The following is a 20,430-nucleotide window of genomic DNA, read 5'->3' as shown; positions in this document are numbered from 1 at the left end:
AGATTTAAAGCTGAGCAGCTCCTCGTACAAACACTTCACCTAAACTCCTTTTTTTCCTTAAGCCATGCAGCTACATTAACATGTGGCTCACATAGAGTCCGTGTAATCTGAATCATAAATAAAGGTTTTTGTCCACAACCAACTGCAGCTGTTTTAAACACCAAACTGCAGAAAGCTCTGAAGCCGTGGCTGATAACTCTGAGCTGCATTGTGTAATACAGACCTTTGTTTCATAAACTGTTTAAGCAGGAGGGGGCGCTGCTGCACAGAGACCAGTACACTCAACGTTTCACCCCCTGTGCAGGATGAAGGAGCTCATCTCATTTTTCACTGTCGGCATTTTTTCCCCCTCATATTTATTATGATTATTAAAACATTTTGTTTGTGTTTGTTCTTTGGAACAGAAATCAATTCCCGAGTGCTCCACCAAGTTTGTCTCCACCTGGTGGATTGGTCAAGTCACTCTAGCCTGTCAAACTTTAACCATGGCAGTGAGCTGTTACCAGTAAAGACAAATAAAATATAAACAAATAAATAAAATCGAACTCACTGACTTCCGCTCTTCGTTTTTATTTGTTGTCTTCAAAGATATTTCGTCCTTATTCAGAAGAGAAACTTAAACACTAAACTTTGTGTTCTAACAAAAGAAATTGAAACGTGTCTCTAAAAGACATCTGCTTCTTTACTGGCTGGATGGATGCTCCACCCCCGCCTCGCCACCCTCCGAAGACTTCAACCTGAGGTGACAAAAAACGAATCCTGAAGATTTAAAGAGTCTGAACAAGTTAAAACTAGTCTGGATCAGTTAAGTGTAAGATTTAAGACCAAATTCAAACTCGACCCTTCCCATGTAAACAGGTGGAATCGGACTGACCTCTGCTGTTGTTCAGCGCAGAAGGAGCTGAGTCGCTGCATCTCAGACTGGAAAAAACAATTATTTTTGGATCAGGTCTTAAAAATTCAACCTTTGGTTTTGAAGAAGCCACAACTTTTCATCAGCTTATGTTTTTCTTGGTTGTTCAGGAGATCAAAGACAACACCCACAAATACCCACGGACTGTTTTCACCAGCACCTCCCAGCCAAGGTGTGGAAAAACCACCAAACATAGGTGACACAAACTGAGACTTAAGCTGCGTGCATACTCAGAAATTTAAAGCCAATGTGTGTGCACACGTTCTAGGGTTCCAGTGCATATACTACCAACTCATATATTCCTCAAATACTCCTCACTGTCATTAGTAGTAGAAGTGGAGAAAAGTTTCTCTGTCCCCGCCCAGTTCCCCATCACCAGTCTTCATTTGAGCCACGGTCACTTTAAGTTGCAGTGAGTTGTCACCACATCACCATGAAACGCTTACATTGTGGACGTAGCTTTAGTTCTGCTTTGGCAATTTCAAGGAAGAGAGCACTACAGATGTGATGTTTGCTTTGAGAGTGTTGATGGAGAAGTTTAGACCAAGGTCATCTTTGTGGATCAGAGAAAGCAGATGATAGAGTGTCAAGAGAACAACTTTCAGGAGTGGCAGAGAAATGTGTTTGGAGATAAAGTTAAAGAGGCGAGGCAGAGATGGTTTGAAGATGTGCAGAGGAAATATTTTAACTTTGGGGGTTAAGCTGAGGATAAATGGAGGCTTCTGCAAAAATGCTAAAAAATTTAAAAGAAATTGCAACTCTGTAAATTAGCAACCTCTCACATGAGTGAGAAAGAATCAGAGGCCATGATTCAGTACTCAAGTGTTTGAGCATGTACATAGACTGTAGTCAAGGGCGTAGATTTGGTTTTGGCATTGGTGGGGACGGGTGTTTCAACCACCGAACCCCGCCCAGTTTCTTTTTTTTTCCTTTTTGTCTTTGCTTCTTGATAAAAAAGGAGAAATATACTTAAGGTAATCTTATCTTAACACGATTACTTCAGTTACCAACTTCTCTTATACATTAAAACTAAGGGAACACTAAATGAACTGGTGGTTTTTGTCCATAAAACTCATCTAAGATGACCACAAAATTATTATTCTGTGCTTGATGTGCCTCACCTTTGGCCCTGGCTTTTCCCCTCTGACTGCACTAGGACATATTGATAAAATAAAACATTGATTCGTGCCATATAAAAAGTGAGACAATTCAGATTCTTTGTCAAATCTACACTAATCAATCAATTTACATCAGCAGCCAAACAATTGTAGTGCAAACTGCACTACAAGGTGGAATATTTGCAAAATCATGACTACCTCATGATATTTTGTCTCAAAAATGAACCCTATGAATATGTCAGTGCCACTAGGATGAAATTATTGTGTCACCAACATTTTAACGTATAATTTTAACAGCCTCTTTAAACTAATATCCTGGCTTGCTCGAGGCTCCGTTTTCTCTGACAGTTTCAATCAAAATTAGAAATGCTGCTCTGAGACTGAGAGAACTAATAGTGCTGCCTGTTGTGCAGTTAGTGTCCAAAAGCCGTAATTCATGGTTGCATACAATTTTAGACTGATGTGAGCCACAGCCTTTAAGTGACTTACAGGTTTCTTTGAAAAATACTTTCTTATATGCACGTTCTTCCTCTTTGCTGCAGTCCTCCTCTCCTCCTCGCAGCGCAGGTTTGCCGCTGCTGAAACTAAACAGAGCTCCCTGAAAGGCTCAGCCAATCACATTGGCCATATTTGTCACATGAGGTCGGACTCCAGTAGAGAACGTAATTTAACTCTTTCTGCACCGCTGGGTGACTGAGACGCTGACAGATCTGTTTTTTTCTTTCAATCGTTTTTTTTTTTTTGTTACAAGAAGCGATCAAATTATTGGTGGGGACAATTCAATAATCGCTGGATATTGGTGGGGACGTGTCCCCTCCGTCCATGCCAAATCGACGCCCTTGACTGTAGTATTACTGCAGTATGTGCCAGTACCTGGATCTGAGTGGTTAAGGAGTTCAGGTTTGTTGACTTTTCTTCAAATTGCTTCACCTGATCAGACACACCATTTTCCAGCCTCTGTAGCAGCAATAACCTGCAAACACACAAACACACAGCACTGTTTAGTCTGCTGTAGCTGTCGTTCTTTTAGTCTGTATTATTCTGTTTTTCGATTTTCAATTCAGCTTTAGTTATGCACAACAGTCGCCTCACGGTGCTTTATATTGTAAGGTGGACCCTACAATAACACATACAGAGAAAAGACCCAACAATCATATGACCCCTATGAGCAAGCACTTTGGCGACAGTGGGAAGGAAAAATTCCCTTTTAACAGGAAGAAACCTCCGGCAGAACCAGGCTCAGGGAGGGGCGGGGCCATCTGCTGCGACTGGTTGGGGTGAGAGAAGGAAGACAGGATAAAGACATGCTGTGGACGAGAGACAGAGATTAATAACAAGTGTGATTCACCAGAGAGCTCTATTAACACATAGTGAGTGAGAAAGGTGACTGGAAAGGAAAAACTCAGTGCATCATGGGAATCCCCGGCCGCCTACGTCTATTGCAGCATAACTAAGGGAGGATTCAGGGTCACCTGGTCCAGCCCTAACTATATGCTTTAGCAAAAAGGAAAGTTTGAAGCCTAATCTTGAAAGTAGAGATAGTGTCTGTCTCCCGAATCCAAACTGGAAGCTGGTTCCACAGAAGAGGGGCCTGAAAACTGAAGGCTCTGCCTCCCATTCTACTTTTAAATACTCTAGGAACAACAAGTAGGCCTGCAGTGTGAGAGCGAAGTGCTCTAATAGGGTGATATGGTACTACAAGGTCATTAAGATAAGATGGGGCCTGATTATTTAAGACCTTGTATGTGAGGAGCAGGATTTTGAATCCTGGATTTAACAGGAAGCCAATGATGGGAAGGCAATACAGGAGAAATCTGCTCTCTCTTTCTAGTCCCTGTCAGTACTCTTGCTGCAGCATTTTGGATTAGCTGAAGACTTTTCAGTGAGTTTTTAGGACATCCTGATAATAAAGAATTACAGTAGTCCAGCCTGGAAGTAATACATGCATGAACTAGTTCTTCAGCATCACTCTGAGACAGGATTTTTCTAATTTTTGAGATGTTGCACAAATGGAAGAAAACAGTCTTACATATTTGTTTAATATGTAGATTGAAGGACATGTCTTGGTCAAAAATGACTCCAAGGTTCCTCACAGTGTTACTGGAGGCCAAGGTAATGCCATCCAGAGTAACAATCTGCTTAGATACCATATTTCTAAGATTTTCAAGGCCGAGTAAAATAACCTCAGTTTGATCTGAATTAAGAAGCAGAAAGTTAGCGGCCATCCAGGTCTTTATGTCTTTAAGACATTCCTGCAGTTTAACTAATTGGTGTGTGTTACCTGGCTTCATGGACAGATAGAGCTGCGTGTCATCTGCATAGCAATTCAGTTCAATTCAATTTTATTTGTATAGCGCCAAATCACAACAGAAGTCGCCTCAAGGTGCTTTATATTGTACAGCAGATCGCACAATAATACATACAGAGAAAAACCCAACAATCATATGACCCCCTATGAGCAAGCACTTTGGCGACAGTGGGAAGGAAAAACTCCCTTTTAACAGGAAGAAACATCCAGCAGAACCAGGCTCAGGGAGGGGCGGGGCCATCTGCTGTGATTGGTTGGGGTGAGAGAAGGAAAACAGGATAAAGACATGCTGTGGAAGAGAGACAGAGATTAATAACAGATATGATTCAATGCAGAGAGGTCTATTAACACATAGTGAGTGAGAAAGGTGACTGGAAAGGAAAACTCAATGCATCATGGGAATCCCGGCAGCCTCACGTCTATTGCAGCATAACTAAGGGAGGATTCAGGGTCACCTGGTCCAGCCCTAACTATATGTTTTAGCAAAAAGGAAAGTTTGAAGCCTAATCTTGAAAGTAGAGATAGTGTCTGTCTCCCGAATCCAAACTGGAAGCTGGTTCCACAGAAGAGGGGCCTGAAAACTGAAGCAGTGAAAATGTATGCTGTGTCTTCTAATGATACTGCCTAAGGGAAGCATGTATAATGTAAACAGAATTGGTCCTAACACTGAATCCTGTGGAACTCCATAATTAACCTCAGTGTGTGAAGAAGACTCTCCATGTACATGAACGAAGTTGAGTCGATGAGATAGATATGATACAAACCACTGTAGAGCTGTACCTGTAATACCTACTGTTATGATTCAATGTTATGAGTGTTTGTGAGTTATGTGTGACTCCTCCCACCAGAGCATGGCTGTGGGATTTTCCTTTTCTCTCTGGCTGTATCCCAATTCAGGGTCTGCAGCCTTAAAGGCCGCATTTTAAGGCCGGTTACATCACAGCGGCACGACGAAGGCTGTCCCAATTCAAAAGCTGCTCGAAATGAGGCCAAGAAATGTCCTTCATTCCCCTGAATTTTAAGGATGGGTCGGTGTATCCTTCATGGCCCTACATATCCCAGACTTCATAGCGCGGCAGTGGGTGTGGATAATTTATCATGCTGGTCGGAGTTTACATCCCTCCAACGCGAACAACGTACTGTGCAAGCTTGCTGACCAGATCACCACCCTGGAAAGGAAATTCCCGGATTCCTTTACAACTGTGCTTGAGGATTTTAACAGAGCAAACCTAAAACACGAACTCCCTAAATACAGAAAGCATAGTCAGTGTAGAGGGGCCTGCAGGAAATCACCAGCTACAGACGCCCCCCACCCACTGTTGAAGCAAACAAAGACCTGGCCAACACGTTAAATACATTATACTGCAGGTTTGAGAAGGACAGACTCTCACCCTCCCCTCCCCAGAGACATTGTTTCAGACATTGACCCCCAACACACCTCTCACCCCTCCCCCCTCCCCAATCCAGTCTCAACGACCACCACCACCCTCTCCAATCCAGACTCAACGACCTCCATCACACCTCTCACCCCCCTTTCCTCCTCCTTGAAACTCAGAATATACACTGAGGATGTGAGCCGACTATTTCAGAAACAGAAGCCCAGGAAAGCCCCCGGACCAGACGGTGTCTCACCCTCCTGCCTCAAAACCTGTGCTGAACAGCTGGCTCCTATCTTTACGCACATCTTCAACAGATCCCTGGAGCTGTGTGAAGTTCCACCCTGCTTCAAACGCTCCACCATCATCCCTTTTCCCAAGAAACCCACCATCACAGGACTGAATGACTACAGACCTGTCGCCTTGACGTCTGTGGTCATGAAATCCTTTGAACGACTGGTGTTAGCCCATCTGAAGGACATTACAGGCCACCAGTTGGACCCTCTGCAGTTTGCCTATCGGTCAAACAAGTCGGTGGATGATGCAGTGAACATGGGGCTGCATTACATCCTGCAACACCTCGACCGCCCGGGAACTTATGCCAGGGTCCTGTTTGTGGACTTTAGTTCGGCTTTTAACACCATCGTGCCTGAACTTCTCTCCTCCAAACTCTCCCAGCTCAGCGTGTCACCAGCTACCTGTCAGTGGATCACCAGCTTCCTGACAGACAGAAAGCAACAAGTGAGGCTGGGGGAGATCACCTCTGAAACTCGGTTCCTCAGTGTTGGTGCCCCTCAAGGATGTGTCCTCTCACCACTACTGTGGTGAGAGGACCACAGTACACTAATGAGTCATTAGTGTGACCCTCTACACTAATGACTGCACCTCTAAGAACTCAGCTGTTAAACTCCTAAAGTTTGCAGATGACACCACCGTCATTGGCCTCATTCAGGATGGTGATGAGTCTACATACCGGCAGGAAGTTGAGTGGCTGGTACTCTGGTGCAGTCAGCACAATCTGGAGCTGAACACTCCTAAAACTGTAGAGATGACAGTGGACTTCAGGAGACATCCCTCAACTCTGCCCCCCCTTACCATATCCGACAGCCCTGTGTCGACTGTGAAGATCTTCAAGTTCCTGGGTACCACCATCTCCCAGGACCTGAAGTGGGAGACCAACATCAACTCCATCCTCAAAAAGACCCAGCAGAGGATGTACTTCCTGAGACAACTGGGGAAGTACAGTCTTCCACAGGAGCTGCTGATCCAGTTCTACACTGCAGTCATTGAGTCTGTCCTGTGCTCCTCCATCACAGTCTGGTATGGTGCAGCCACTAAACAGGACAGGAGCAGACTGCAGCGCACTGTACGGGCAGCAGAGAAGATCATCGGCGCCCCCCCTGCCCTCCATCCAGGACCTGTACCTCTCAAGAACCAGGAAACGGGCAGGGAAGATCATCACAGACCCCTCACACCCTGGACACAGACTCTTTGACCTGCTGCCCTCTGGCAGATGGTACAGAAGCCTGCAGACCAGGACCACCCGACACAGGAACAGTTTCTTTCCCCTCGCCATCTCCCTCCTAAACAGTTGACCTGTCACACTGCCAGACTGCAACTGCACCTTATGTACATTCTGTAGTATTCATTCCACCTCATTTCATTTCTGTCATCCCCTGTATTCTATATATGTGTAATTAACACACACACACACACACACACACCAACTGCAAGTGTCCAGAGTGAGGACAGACTGAGGGACCCACTGCTGCACATCATCTGTGAGGCTTTGCACCCCTGATGATCCACCAGGACAAACTCAGCAGTGTGTGAGGAAGAGGAGGAGGAAGAGCCAGCAGCAGCTGACAGATGGAGAGAATAGACAGACTGTTCCCTGTTTGTGAAGGACTGCTAGGAAAGTTTAACATAACTAATTGTCTGTCCTGAATCAGACTTATTAGGTAATGTTCAAATAATGTTATCATCTGTTGGGATTTAGAGATTCTTTTATTGCTGCCATATACTCTGCCTTATGATAAATGCATTAATAACATGTTCTACAGTATTATTTTATCAGTAATATTGTTTACAGGGTTCATATTGCATTGAATATGTTTGTCATCACATTCATTCTATTCACAGGTTGAGTTCATTCTATACACAATGCATAACTGTGCTTGTTTAGAGTTGATGTTCTATCCAAGAGGGTTTTAAGCTTCACTGGTGAGAGTGTCCAGGTGATACATGTTGAGGGAAGATGAGAACATAGCAGGTTAATTGCATGCATGCTTACAATACACATAAATCTAGTAGCAGGCCTGAGCGAAGGCCCAAGTGTCTTCTGCTTCTTATTTGAGACCTGCGCCAATTCAGTCTACTTAGTGATTGAGGACGAGGGTCCATTATTAGCCCTTAGAGGCCCTGAAGCTTGAAGTTATTACCTTAAAAGGAAGGTGTTATCAAAAGAGAAGTTATATGTCTGTTCATAGTTATTAGAGATGTACAAGATGTACCCTTGTCTGTAAACAATGACTGGACATAATGTATTTTGACCTGTATTGACGTGTATGTGGGGTGTGATCCTCTATGCTATAAAACCAGAACTCAGTGTATTTTTGTCAGAGCAAATAAGCCATATGCTGATGGTTGTTCTCCGTTGTCAATAAACTCATCGTTTGATTGTACTTTTCTGGGCCTCCGTCGTTTGTTGTCTGGTCTACAGTTGATCGATCTCGCTTCACATCCCAGTGTTTTCAGTGTGGGAGAAAGTACTCAGGGCCTTCAAGTTACACACTATGAAAGGCAGCAACAAGTTTAATATTCAGAAACCTAAAGTATGTATCAGCAGCAGGATGGAGCTAAAAATAAATGTTTGTTTCAGTTCTATGAAGCTTTGAGTATTTTGGATTAGTAGCACTGCTGTGTTTGTTGCATCATATTGCTGTAATTGTTTATATGCTTTATATATTCTGAGGTAAGTTGATCTATAGTGTTACATCATATTCTATAAGGATGTTATGTGTTTGTGTACTTTCTGCCCAGTTTGACCCATTTAGCAGAAGTCAGCCTGTTTAAGGCTCTGATATCTATTCTGTATGACTTAAAGCAGTTATGACATGGTCTGATTTTCTCCCCCAATAAAGGAATATTTCATATATCAGTCTGATCTTCATTCTATCAGAAACAGTTATCACAGCTCGTACATTTTCTTTTTACACATATATGTAAGCATTGAGCCAAACTTAGTAATGCCAACATATTAAATGAACAATATTTGTCTCTTATATATAATACATCTATATATACATATAACTGCAAATTGAATCTTTACTGAAGCTCAGTTTTTGACACAGAGTTAAAGTTCATAATTAATATAACTTTAATGTTGGCGATATTACATTTACATTACCACAATGAGATGACTTTAGTCTCATGGACAACTTAAGCTAATTGTTATTTACTAATCTTAAGATGACTGTTCAGTACAGATATGAAGCCCAACAATCATATTTTCACAGTCCCGTGGTCTCAGCCTCAGATACTTATCAAATCAAACAAAGATCATAGACAAACAGATGAACAAAAGATTTTCTCCTTCATTTCTGTCAAACAATGCTGTAGGAAACATTTCCAGCTGTTTGTATCATGGTTGCTAGGCAACCTGAGCAGTGCAACAAAGGCTAGACCGTCCTATTTCACAAGCCTCGCACTTCTGGCTTTAGCAGTCTTTGAGCACGCAGCCTTTGTGGACCTAGTAAATAGTTGTCTAAGCATTGCTGGTAATTTTGTATTTACTGTATATCTTGAGCACTGCAGCAGATTAAGTAGGAGTGAAAAGACCTTTTTGTGTTGGACCCCTTTTTCTTCGGTTACCCCAAGGCCAGGACGTAACACTACAGCATGTTCTAATCGCTCTAATAGGATATTATGGTCGACAGTATCGAACGCTGCACTGAGGTCTAGCAGGACAAGCACAGAGATGAGTCCACTGTCAGAGGCCATAAGAAGATCATTTGTAACCTTCACTAAAGCTGTTTCTGTGCTGTGATGAGCTCTGAAACCTGACTGAAACTCTTCAAATAAGCCATTCCTCTGCAGATGATCTGTTAGCTGTTTGACAACTACTCTTTCAAGGATTTTTGATATGAAAGGAAGGTTGGAGATTGGCCTATAATTAGCTAAGACTGCTGGGTCTAGAGATGCTTTTTAAGTAAAGGTTTAACTACAGCCAGCTTGAAGGCCTGTGGTACATAGCCGATTATTAGAGATAGGTTGATCATATTTAAGATTGAAGAATTAATTAATGGCAGGACTTCTTTGAGCAGTTTTGTAGGAATGGGGTCTAAAAGACACGTTGATGGTTTGGAGGAAGTAATTATTGAAGTTAACTCAGAAAGATCAATTGGAGAAAAAGAGTCCAACTTAACATCAATGGTACTAAAAGTAGCTGTAGATAATATTACATCTGTGAGATGATTATTGGTAATTTTTTCTCTAATGATTAAAATTTTATTTGTGAAGAAGTTCATGAAGTCATTACTAGTTAGCGTTAAAGGGATTGTTGGCTCAGTAGAGCTCTGACTGTTTGTCAGCCTGGCTACAGTGCTGAAGAGAAACCTGGGGTTGTTCTTATTTTCTTCAATCAGTGACGAATAGTAAGATGTTCTGGCTTTGCGGAGGGCTTTCTTATAAAGCAGCAAACTCTCTCTCCAGGCTAAATGATGATCCTCTAAATTTGTGACACACCATTTCCTCTCCAGCTTACGAGTTGTAGTTTTAGTTTTCGTTGTAAAATCAGTTACTCTGCTAGCAGTACAGCTGTGCATGTTTCTGAACATGTTCATAGCTCGATAGATGAACCCCTGACTTGTCTAATCAAATAGAAAACCAACTTCTTGTGAGTAATGATGTAAAGATAAGTCAAAAGAGGTCCTGGGTATGGAGAAGTGGATTGTGAGATTATTATATTAATTTATGCCACATTATACCTGTAATTAAAGATTATGAAATTATTATGTAGTTTCAGTTTGCATTATACTCCTGACTTAGAAGAAGGTGATAACTATTAGATTTATTAGACTGATTTGTATTACATTAGACTGCTGATTTATTGTGAATGAATGACATTGTTTATGATGCATTATACTGCTGATTCATGAGAAATACTGTTTTCAGAGAATCATGGCCTTATTTGTCTGATTAGGAAGAACAGAACATACTGCACAGGAAGCCAAGGTCATAACTTAGGCTCACTGAGAGAGAGAGTAAGAATGTGGATGTTTAGGTTTTATGACTGTGGAAGGGGGACCAAAGCTTTAAGAATGTGAGAAACGGTCAAACATTTTGAGATCTGGCGGACACCCTCCTGTCCACATCTCCCATCTAGACGTTTTTTAATGCTCAAAGTGCTGTATGTAATATGGAATAAAGAGATTGTTGATTGAGCATTTATACACCAAGTGTTGTTCTTCCTTCAGCCCAAAGATCAAAGAATTGGGATATTTAACAGGATTCAGAGGAAAGGGACGATGTATGCTGTACCTGTGTTGATGTAGAGCCATGAGCAGGGCGGACACATGTTGTTGTTGCTCCTTTAGCGAAAGGAGAATTTCAGTTTCAACTTTCTGCCAGTGGCCCTGAAATTGGAGTTACTGATTATCTAATCACAGCCAATAATAAAACCAATAATCAATAATATGTGGTTACTGACAGTGAAGTGTTCCTCTAGCTGTGCTTTGAAGGTTTTGATGGCAGCTGTTATACCATACATCAGGTCTGACTCTGTCACTGCTCTCGGCTCAGGCGTCTCACTGTCCACAGGTGGTCCTGCCTCTTCTGCGGACAGCTCCGGCTCTTCAGGTGAGCGGTCTATAACCAGGTGAGCTGGAGCAAGATCATCAATCACTTTAACTTTAGGCAAACTGTGTGAAAAGTGTAAGAATTTACCTGTCGACAGTGGTTTAGATCCTTCTCCCTCTTGTTGAAGCTCTGCCCTTCTCTTCTGGACCAACTCACCCTCAGTTTGATCTGACAGGTAACCTAAATACAGGAACAGGTAACAGGTAACCTAAATAGGTAAATGTATGAAACCCTTTATATAAAAGATTCTTCAGGTTGTGAGTTTAAAAAAAAAGAAAAAAGAAAAAAGAAATTATCAGCTAAAATGAGTCATGTGGGTTGGGTCATTCTTTTTGCCGTCAGTGTTTTTCTGTCACATTTCTCACAGGTCTGCAAAAACAACTCATTATTAAAAATGTGTTTCAGATGTTGTGAAAGTCAGTTTGGAAGTGACAAATGTGGAGGCTTAGAACAGAGCACACCTGAGTCTGGAGCTTTTCTTTTCCTGAACACTTCCTGCAGGAAGGAACAGGAAACTGATAAAACAAAACAAGAAGCAATGATGGATCTGAAAAAAAATTAGCAAAGGACATGAACCTGCTCCAAATGGGAGCTGCTTTCTTCAAATTCCTGGGAGACCTGTAGGTCCACCCCTTTAGGATCACCTGACACCGGTTCTATTGCATCTGGCAGGTGAGTTTCAACAGTGATGTCGCTGACAGTATGACAACCTGAAATAGAAAACAAAAATAGACCTGTAGAGGATGATCACAGGAGATCATTACAGTTCTTCCTGTTCAGAGAGGTTCATTTCTTTTCCTATAGATGGGACCGGCCTTTAACAAAGCACAGTATTATCCACAGTCCCTTTCAGCAGCGTCTACAGTGATGCACCACTGAGATGTTAATGAAAGAAAAAACATCATGAAGTAGACAAAATGTTTGGTGTTCATTTGTTTAGATCTTTACAGTAACTCTAAACATCTAAAGAAACCGGGGCTTAAAGAAGAAGCTAACTTACTGTGACATCCAGAGGTTGTGTGTCTGATATGATCAAACAGGACCTCCGCTGTACTTCTGGCTGCAGGCTGAGGGCAGAACCCTGAAGGTTAGACGTCAGAAACAAACTGTTTGTTTGTTGGCGATTGTTGTTACCTTGGATACAGAGGAGTCTTCTTCACTGCTCGGAGACGACAGAGGCAAAACTATGGAAGGAGAAAGGTTTATTCCTGGAATTTGTGATGATGACACAATGAAAGCCATCTGCCTCTGATGATGGTGCGGTGATAACGATTATGTACAAAGTCAATGAAGATGTGACTCACTCTTAAGCTGACTCTTACTTGGCGCCTTCTTACGGCCATACGATCGACTGCCGTGTTTGTTTGCAGTCAAGGCCTGGGCTGTACCACCTGGATCTTTGACATGTGGGGTGTTCTGCACTTTCTGTTTGAGTGTGACATCATCAACATCACATAGACAGAGACTAATATTAATCCCACACAGGAAATTTACTTGTTACATCAGCACAAGGGACAGGAAGACAAAGTAAATTTGTGATTACTAGAAAAACTTAACAGAAAAAAATAGTGTGCAATAAAGCTAAAAACACTGCAATACTTACAAATGGTTGCTATATACAGTAAATAAAGTCTGAATATTTTTGCAGACAGCTATCGCAGCTGTGTACTGCACAGTCTGCTGTGGGGATGAAGGGCCTACGAGCCTGCTCCTACACCGTGGCTCTAATAGTCCACTGCTGAAGGAGCTGTTCAGGGCCTCCACAGTCACATGCAGGGGGTGACAGGTGTTGTCCATAATGAACAAGGTCCTCACCCAGCTTCTCTATGGGGTCTGGAGGACTGTCCAGGATAGAGCTTGCCCTCTTCACCAGTCTATTAATCTGCTGCTCTCCATCTGTCCCTTGCCTCCCCAGCAGACAACTCCATAAAAGATAGCAGAAGACATCACAGTGTAATAAATACTCTTCACTAATATCCTGCACATGCCTGCCCAGCAGATGGAGCCCACTTTGAAACTGCTTGTACAGTGCGTGAGCATTATGTGACTAGTCCAGTTTATTGTTAAGGTGAAGTACCCAGGAATTTTTACCTGTCCCAACCTTGATGTCCAAAGAGGTTTGAACAGACATTCACCACTACCCCAGCCCAATCATCTCTGTTGTAAACCCCCTTCACAAGACTCCATTTCCATCTCACAGCCAGCCCCCCCCCCCCCCTCCTATCAAAACTTCAGGCGACGAACAAGCTGCGGAAGATCAAGGTGAGAAAGACTGCAGGTCCAGATGGCATCAGCTCCAGGCAACTGAGGAGCTGTGCAGACCAACTGTGTGGCATCCTGGCATACATGTTCAGCATGAGCCTGAATCAGGGGAAAGTTCCACAGCTTTGGAGTGGTACTAGTACTGAAGACCATTCATCCGATGAACCTCAGCAGCTGACGAAGACCCTTGAGAGGTTGGTACTCAAACATCTTCGCTCTCTGTTGACGTCTTCATTGGATCTGCTGCAGTTGGCCTACCACCCTAACACTGGGGTAGATGATGCCATCATTTACCTCCTGCACCAAGCTCTGACCCACCTGGAGCATGGAAGCACTGTGGGGATCATTTTCTTTGATTTCTCCAGTTCTTTGGGTTTTATTTATTTATTTATTTATTTATTTATTTATTTATTTAAGCTTTGTTTTATTATTCATGTTTTCTAGTGGATGTTATGCTGGAGCAGAAAGTGGGTAAAGATCAGATGGGTAAAAGATAAAAGGAAAGCAGAGAAATAGAAATAAAAGAGAAGGGTGAAGTAAACAGACTTCTCTAACAAAACTCACTTATATGATACACACCACCAAAAGACAAAACAGAGGGGGTACAGAAACAAATATACTACCTTGCTCGCTCGCTCTCTGTGTGTGTGTGTGTGTGTGTGTGTGTGTGTGTGTGTGTGTGTGTGTGTGTGTGTGTGTGTGTGTGTGTGTGTGTGTGTGTGTGTGTGTGTGTGTGTGTGTGTGTGTGTGTTTTATAAATCATTGTGAGGCTGCAATCATGAAACCCTTCTGACACCCAGCCACCAGACCAATCCTCTACCCTTAGTAACAATGTCCCAGAGGGATCTAGATCCAGCCAGCCCTAGATCCAGGCCTCTCGACCCACACCCTCTGAAGCGTGGATGGGCAGATGCCCCCCCCGTGCTCAGCAGGTGCAGTGGACTCACCCCTACATAGATGTTGGGGACTCTCTGGGAAGACAGAGGTTCAGTAAGCACCCCCATTTCCTCACACCCTGCCACAGGGCAAGGAAGAGTGGACCAGTGTCGAGCGCAGCACCAGACTGGAGGCCAGCACCCTTCTTCCCCACCGCAGCGAGTACTCCACTTCAACCTCTCAAAGCACCAGCACCTCACTCAACCAACAGTGAAGACAGAAGAACAAGACCAACTGAATCTGAGACAAGCCACAGCACCAGCTCTAAACTGCTCCCTCTCCTGAACATGTGAGCACAACAACAGACCCACCACATTGACACCAGTGAACATCCAGGGAACTGACCTGTATCTGGGTGTTCACCTGAACAATAAACTGGACTGGAGTCACAACACTCACGTTCTTTACAGTATGGGTCAGAGCAGATTCTACCTGCTGAGGACACTGAAATCTTTTCAGGAGCCAACCCTGCACTCCAAGACCTCTGTTGTGGCCTCGGCCATCATCTATGGTGTTGTCTGTTGGAACAGCAGCTTATCTACAGCTGAGAGGAAGCAGTTGGATAAGCTCCATACGGAGCCAGCTCTGTCAAGGAAGCCCCCCAGTGCATGTAATAGGAGACAGAAGAACTCCTGGACAATGTCTCCCAACCCGTGCATGAAGCTGTTGCAGAACTGGAGAGCCCCTTCAGTGACAGACTGCCGTATCCACAGTGCACAAAGGAGCGTTATGGCAGGTCCTTCCTCCCAGCAGCTGTTAGACTTTATAACCATTGATGCAGCTTCTGATAACACCGAGAAATCAAACACAATAAAATAAAACCATGGCTCAGGTACAAATTGAAGTCTGAAGAGAGACCGGTTATCTGAAGAGAAGCACTGACAGATTTAAACTACCCGTGTCAGATGCTCCCAGCACACCTTTAAGATAAATTCAGATAAATCACACCTGTTCTTACATATCTGTGTCCAACACCAGAGGCATGATCAGTTCATAACTCTTCACCAATCTAAGACACGCAGACTGCAGATCTGATGATACAATTACAAATATTGATCCTTGACCAGTGGCCATGAAAACCTTTTTGTTCAGATGTAAGGCAGTGACTGGAATAACTCACAAGGTGTCGCTGTTGAGCTGCATATGCATGGTAGATCTAAGCAATTTTGACCATTTGTCCTCTGCAGGACACCATAGTTCAGATTTTTTCGCGCGGAGCCATCTTGGTTCAGCGTTTACTGTGATTTGTATAGGTAAGCACTGTCAGTGGTGTACTGCATTGGTTTTGTTTAAAAATGAGTGTTCCACTGTGTAAAATAGCGGTTTGTCATTTAAGCTAAGCATATATTGTGTTTATTAAGAGGTTCATATACTGTCTGATGAGAGTACGAGGAGTTTGTGTACATGTTTCATTTTGAAATATCTGCCGGGATTTCGGGCTACATTTCTGCTTGTTAGCAGAGCACTCATTCGGGCAAAGTAATGCAAGATGAAGCATTAGCTCTTCAGCTACAGTTTGCTGGTAGTCCTGCTATGTTAGTTTTGTGTCATACACATTCCTGAGACCGAGGAATTTTGTAAAGATGCTTTGACTACATGATTATTTTTGTTTAATGTGTTTTTTTATATTTGTTGTTGGCTTTCACTATGTGTTGATAATCACGCAGTGTTTACTGTGATTTGCAAAGGGCCAGCAGCAGAGTTGGAGTGGTTGCCCCAGCATCTAAATAAACGGCACGGTCCGAGACACAAATTGAACGCCTGTATCCGACTGGTCTCTCTACTGTGCACCCCAATCTAACACAAAATTACACAACGCGGAGTCCGGGATGTAGGGAGGCCCCTGCACTGGTTGGGTTACACAAACATGGTGTTTTTTGGTTTTTTAAAGGGAAAAACTGATTAGAAGTTCAATAACAGAACAGTCATCACTGTCTTCGCCCATCCAGGCCAGTAGTTCCCCCCTACTTACTTTCCAGCAAAAAAGGACTCAAAGACGGGCACCCTCATGTGAAGGCTGGTGTTTAAGTGCAAATGACAGAAAACATTTGCCTTCCTCGAGGTGCAGGGATGCAACTATGTCATCCAAAACCCAGATATACAGGCAACGGACTGAGGGAACTTGACTCTCTCTCCACCTTATTATTCAGAAACCGACAGGACAGGTGCAGAGACAAACCATTACCATGAACACTCTCTCAGCTGCCTCTTCCACCTCTTTGTGGTGTTTGCAGTTGAAGGTCAGCTCCACTGTCTGGCCTCTGACATTGTGGTGCATGATGGGATTGTTCAGCCAGAAACTGAGGACCGTCTCTGCCCCAGGGCATCATGGGGAAAACAGACAGAATTGTCCAATTCATGCTTCATCCTACTTATACATGATCTAACATAACTGAATGCTTCAACATGCTGGATTTTAGGGTTAAAGTTCTGACCATTCTGTTTGACCTGCAGACTGTAATGATCCACCACCTCCTTCAGCACATGAATGGATCCCCACAGGAAACCCTGAACAAAAACATAACCAGAACACAGCAGAAGAAGAATGTGAACATGCAGCCAAACTCCGTGTACAACCAAAACTTCAGGGCAGCTCGATGTTCCCTTTGGTGCTTTTAAACAAAACCTTATTGCATTATTTGACACATTTAATAATAATGATGACTCCAAAAGTTAAATCTGTTCATCTGGACGTAGCATTTTGTGGGAGAAACGTTTCATCACTCATCCAAGTGACTAAATAATAATAATGATGATGATAGTCATAATCATAATAATCAGAAGAAATAATGTTATTTGAGGGCACCTTTCAGAAACCCAAGGTCACTTTAGAAAATAAAAAATAAATAAAAGGGGCAATAGTTATGAAATATATAAAATAAGTTATCCATCCATCTGCTTCCGCTTATCCTTCTCAAGGTCGTGGGGGGTGCTGGAGCCTATCCCAGCTGTCATAGGGCGAGAAGCAGGGTACACCCTGGACAGGTTGCCAGTCTGTCGCAGGGCTAACACACATAGACAGACAACCATTCACGCTCACATTCACACCTATGGGCAATTTAGTTTAATCAATTAACCTATTTCCACAAACTGCATGTCTTTGGACGGTGGAAGGAAGCCGGAGTACGTGGGGAGAACCCACGCAAACACGGGGAGAACATACAAACTCCACAAAGAAAGACTCCAGCCTGATTGTGAAATTGAACTCAAGACCTTCTTGCTGTGCGGCAACAGTGCTAACCACTGTGCCACCGTGCTGCCCATAAAATAAGTTAAAATTGCAAAACAGAACCTGACAACAGATAAAATCAGCACTAAAATAAATAAGCCAGTTTGAAGAGATGTGTTTTGCGCTGTGGCTTAAATGAGGGAAGAGAGTCCATATTTCTTATGGCTGGAGGAAGTTCCAGAGCCGAGGAGCAGAGTGACTGAAGGTTCTGCTTCCCATAGTGATAAGACGAGCAGAAGGAACAACAAGATGAATGGCAGACGAGGATCTGAGAGGGTGGGAAACAGTGTTGGTATGAAGCAGATCACACAGATAAGGAGAAGATTTATGGATACACTTGCACGTGAGAAGTAAGATTTTAAAGTTTATCCTGGCTTCTATGGGCAACCAGTGAAGCTGCTGAAGAATTTAATACAGCTTATCAAGCAAGCCCCCCCAAAACACAACCTAAAATCAGTTCTACAGTAAAACTTCATAGTATAGAGTACTACCTGAGGCTCGTCAATGAAGAAGCTGACACATCCTGAGCCCGTGTTAAAGTCGATCCAGAACTCATCTAGTTTCTCATCTTTTGGACGAAACAGCTGCACAAGAAAACACACAGTCTGAATACAAATGGCAAAAGAAATTACGTCTTTTATTTATTTATTTTTTTCAAAGGGTCAAGTCAAAGGGTGAAGAAAAGTACCTGAGTGGAACTGAGAAAGGCGCGAAGGCAGGGAATAGTGTAGACCCTGAGAGACAGAACACAGGTAACTACTGTAATCAGAGTTCTCCGATTTGCTTTATGTTAATAAATTAAATACGGTTTATCACCTCCTCTGGTTTCCATGGTAACAGTTGACAAAATTCAAGAATCGTCTGCAGTCCTGTACAATGAGACAGATAGGTGACTTACTTCAAAAAAACAAACAAACAAACAAACAAAAACAAAAAAAAACCCTGCATAAATCCAGTTTCCCAGATATGTGGTTCTGTTGGCGTCGTCAATCCATGACATCCAGCTTGCACTACGGCTGTTTTGCAGACAAATCTGAGTGGCCGTGATGAGAATCGGCACAGACCCTGTCGGTTTATCCCACCCTCACCTGTGGTCACAAGCCATGGCATGGACTGAAAGAAACAGAAAAGAGCTTCCTCTGACTCTTCCTTCAGACAGGGTGAAGACTTTGGTCATTTAGGAGGAACTCAGGGTAGAACCGCTGCTGCTCCACATCAAAAGTGACGTCTCCTGGGTGAGGTGTTCCAGGTATGGAGGTCCAGGGCAGACCCAGGACTCGCTGGTTAGATTAGAGCAATTGGCCGTCTGGTTGGGTTTTTATTGGAATTATTTTCTACTGGGGCCAAAATGACCTTGGTTCACTTCAGTCAGTTCAGTTTTATTTATATAGCACCAAATAACAACAGTTGCCTCAAAGTGATTTATCAAATGACACTTGCACAAATAATGTTTATGTGAAATACTGAAAAAAGTGATGCCAGAATGAAAGATGGCCAATAAGCTGTTACATTAATGCTGCGTATTTAGGCCAAAAGCTTCAAGTTATATTAGAGAAGATTTGTTGTTTGTTTTTTTAATATACAAATTAATTGTAAGAAAAAAAATAGTTTGTTTTTTTCCCCCCAAGATCACATCAATGAAATACTAATAATGCCTTGTGGATGTACTTGTTTTTAGGGTATGAATTCAGTCCAATCTTGTGGCTGACTCGAGGTAGACTTGGAGAAAATGTAAAGATTCACTTTTATTACTCAGAAGGTTCAATACAGGCTTAACAACCCAAACTGTGTGTGCTGTGTTCATCACACTGTGGAATTTAAGCAGAAAGCTTGGAACTGACATACAGAGTGAGACAGCTGAGAACTCACCGACTCAAAATCAGCATCTCTGATGTCACAGAAAGCCATGCTGATGTCAGGGATGGAGAACCACTGACTGGCTTTCTGCATGCGGTCTCTGCGTGGAGTCATGCGACACAGAGCCTCTGATAGGCTGACCTGCAGCTCGTAGTCTGAAACAGAGAACTACAAACGTGGCTGTCCGTAATAACACTGTGATTCTAGGCCCTTTCCTGTTTACGGGCTTCCTGTCTATCATAGATGCGACAAACATGATGCTAGTATATATTCATTGCTAACAGCACTCTGAGGGCACAGGCGTGCTCAGGTGTTCCAAGTGCAGAGTCAAGAATCTGAGGCTCTAAACTCTTCTGTTCACATTCATGAGACTTCCTCAGGACATCGTTTAACCACAGCGATTCTAAATATCCGTAAAGGATTATGAGAGGTGTGGTCCCAGAGAAAAGAATCCCAATTAAGAAAAACAAGAATCGCTCACGTTGAATATTCGGTGCCATTTACTGTAACGCTCACCTCCAACTGTCAGAACTGCTGCAGCCACCTGGGGTCTGTCAGACAGGCAATCAAGC

At 43.0% G+C, this 20,430-nt stretch overlaps 1 protein-coding gene across 3 annotated transcripts in view; it reads right to left on the bottom strand.

The window, feature by feature from the left end:
* Window positions 1-530: 530 nt before the first annotated feature.
* sycp2l (synaptonemal complex protein 2-like) overlaps window positions 531-20,430 on the bottom strand; it is a 32,832-nt gene continuing 12,932 nt past the window's right edge. For 2 of the 3 annotated variants that reach the window (XM_039617590.1, XM_031752975.2), the window contains 18 exons: window positions 20,375-20,409; window positions 19,871-20,013; window positions 18,818-18,870; window positions 18,690-18,735; window positions 18,493-18,585; window positions 17,208-17,280; window positions 16,958-17,085; window positions 12,879-12,999; window positions 12,709-12,758; window positions 12,575-12,641; window positions 12,151-12,284; window positions 12,036-12,069; window positions 11,662-11,754; window positions 11,426-11,598; window positions 11,257-11,351; window positions 2,905-3,004; window positions 875-921; window positions 531-737 (listed from right to left, as the gene is read on the bottom strand). In XM_039617590.1, the coding sequence (XP_039473524.1) occupies window positions 683-737; window positions 875-921; window positions 2,905-3,004; window positions 11,257-11,351; window positions 11,426-11,598; window positions 11,662-11,754; window positions 12,036-12,069; window positions 12,151-12,284; window positions 12,575-12,641; window positions 12,709-12,758; window positions 12,879-12,999; window positions 16,958-17,085; window positions 17,208-17,280; window positions 18,493-18,585; window positions 18,690-18,735; window positions 18,818-18,870; window positions 19,871-20,013; window positions 20,375-20,409 (1,540 nt within the window). In that variant the 3' untranslated portion in view covers window positions 531-682. The remainder of the gene's footprint in view (window positions 738-874; window positions 922-2,904; window positions 3,005-11,256; window positions 11,352-11,425; window positions 11,599-11,661; window positions 11,755-12,035; window positions 12,070-12,150; window positions 12,285-12,574; window positions 12,642-12,708; window positions 12,759-12,878; window positions 13,000-16,957; window positions 17,086-17,207; window positions 17,281-18,492; window positions 18,586-18,689; window positions 18,736-18,817; window positions 18,871-19,870; window positions 20,014-20,374; window positions 20,410-20,430) is intronic. The other variant, XM_039617589.1, reaches the window with a different exon arrangement.

Source organism: Oreochromis aureus, linkage group 9 (assembly GCF_013358895.1).
Source record: "Oreochromis aureus strain Israel breed Guangdong linkage group 9, ZZ_aureus, whole genome shotgun sequence".
NCBI lineage: Eukaryota > Metazoa > Chordata > Actinopteri > Cichliformes > Cichlidae > Oreochromis > Oreochromis aureus.
Note: the sequence above shows the minus strand (reverse complement) of the source record. Positions and strands in the feature narration are given on the sequence as shown.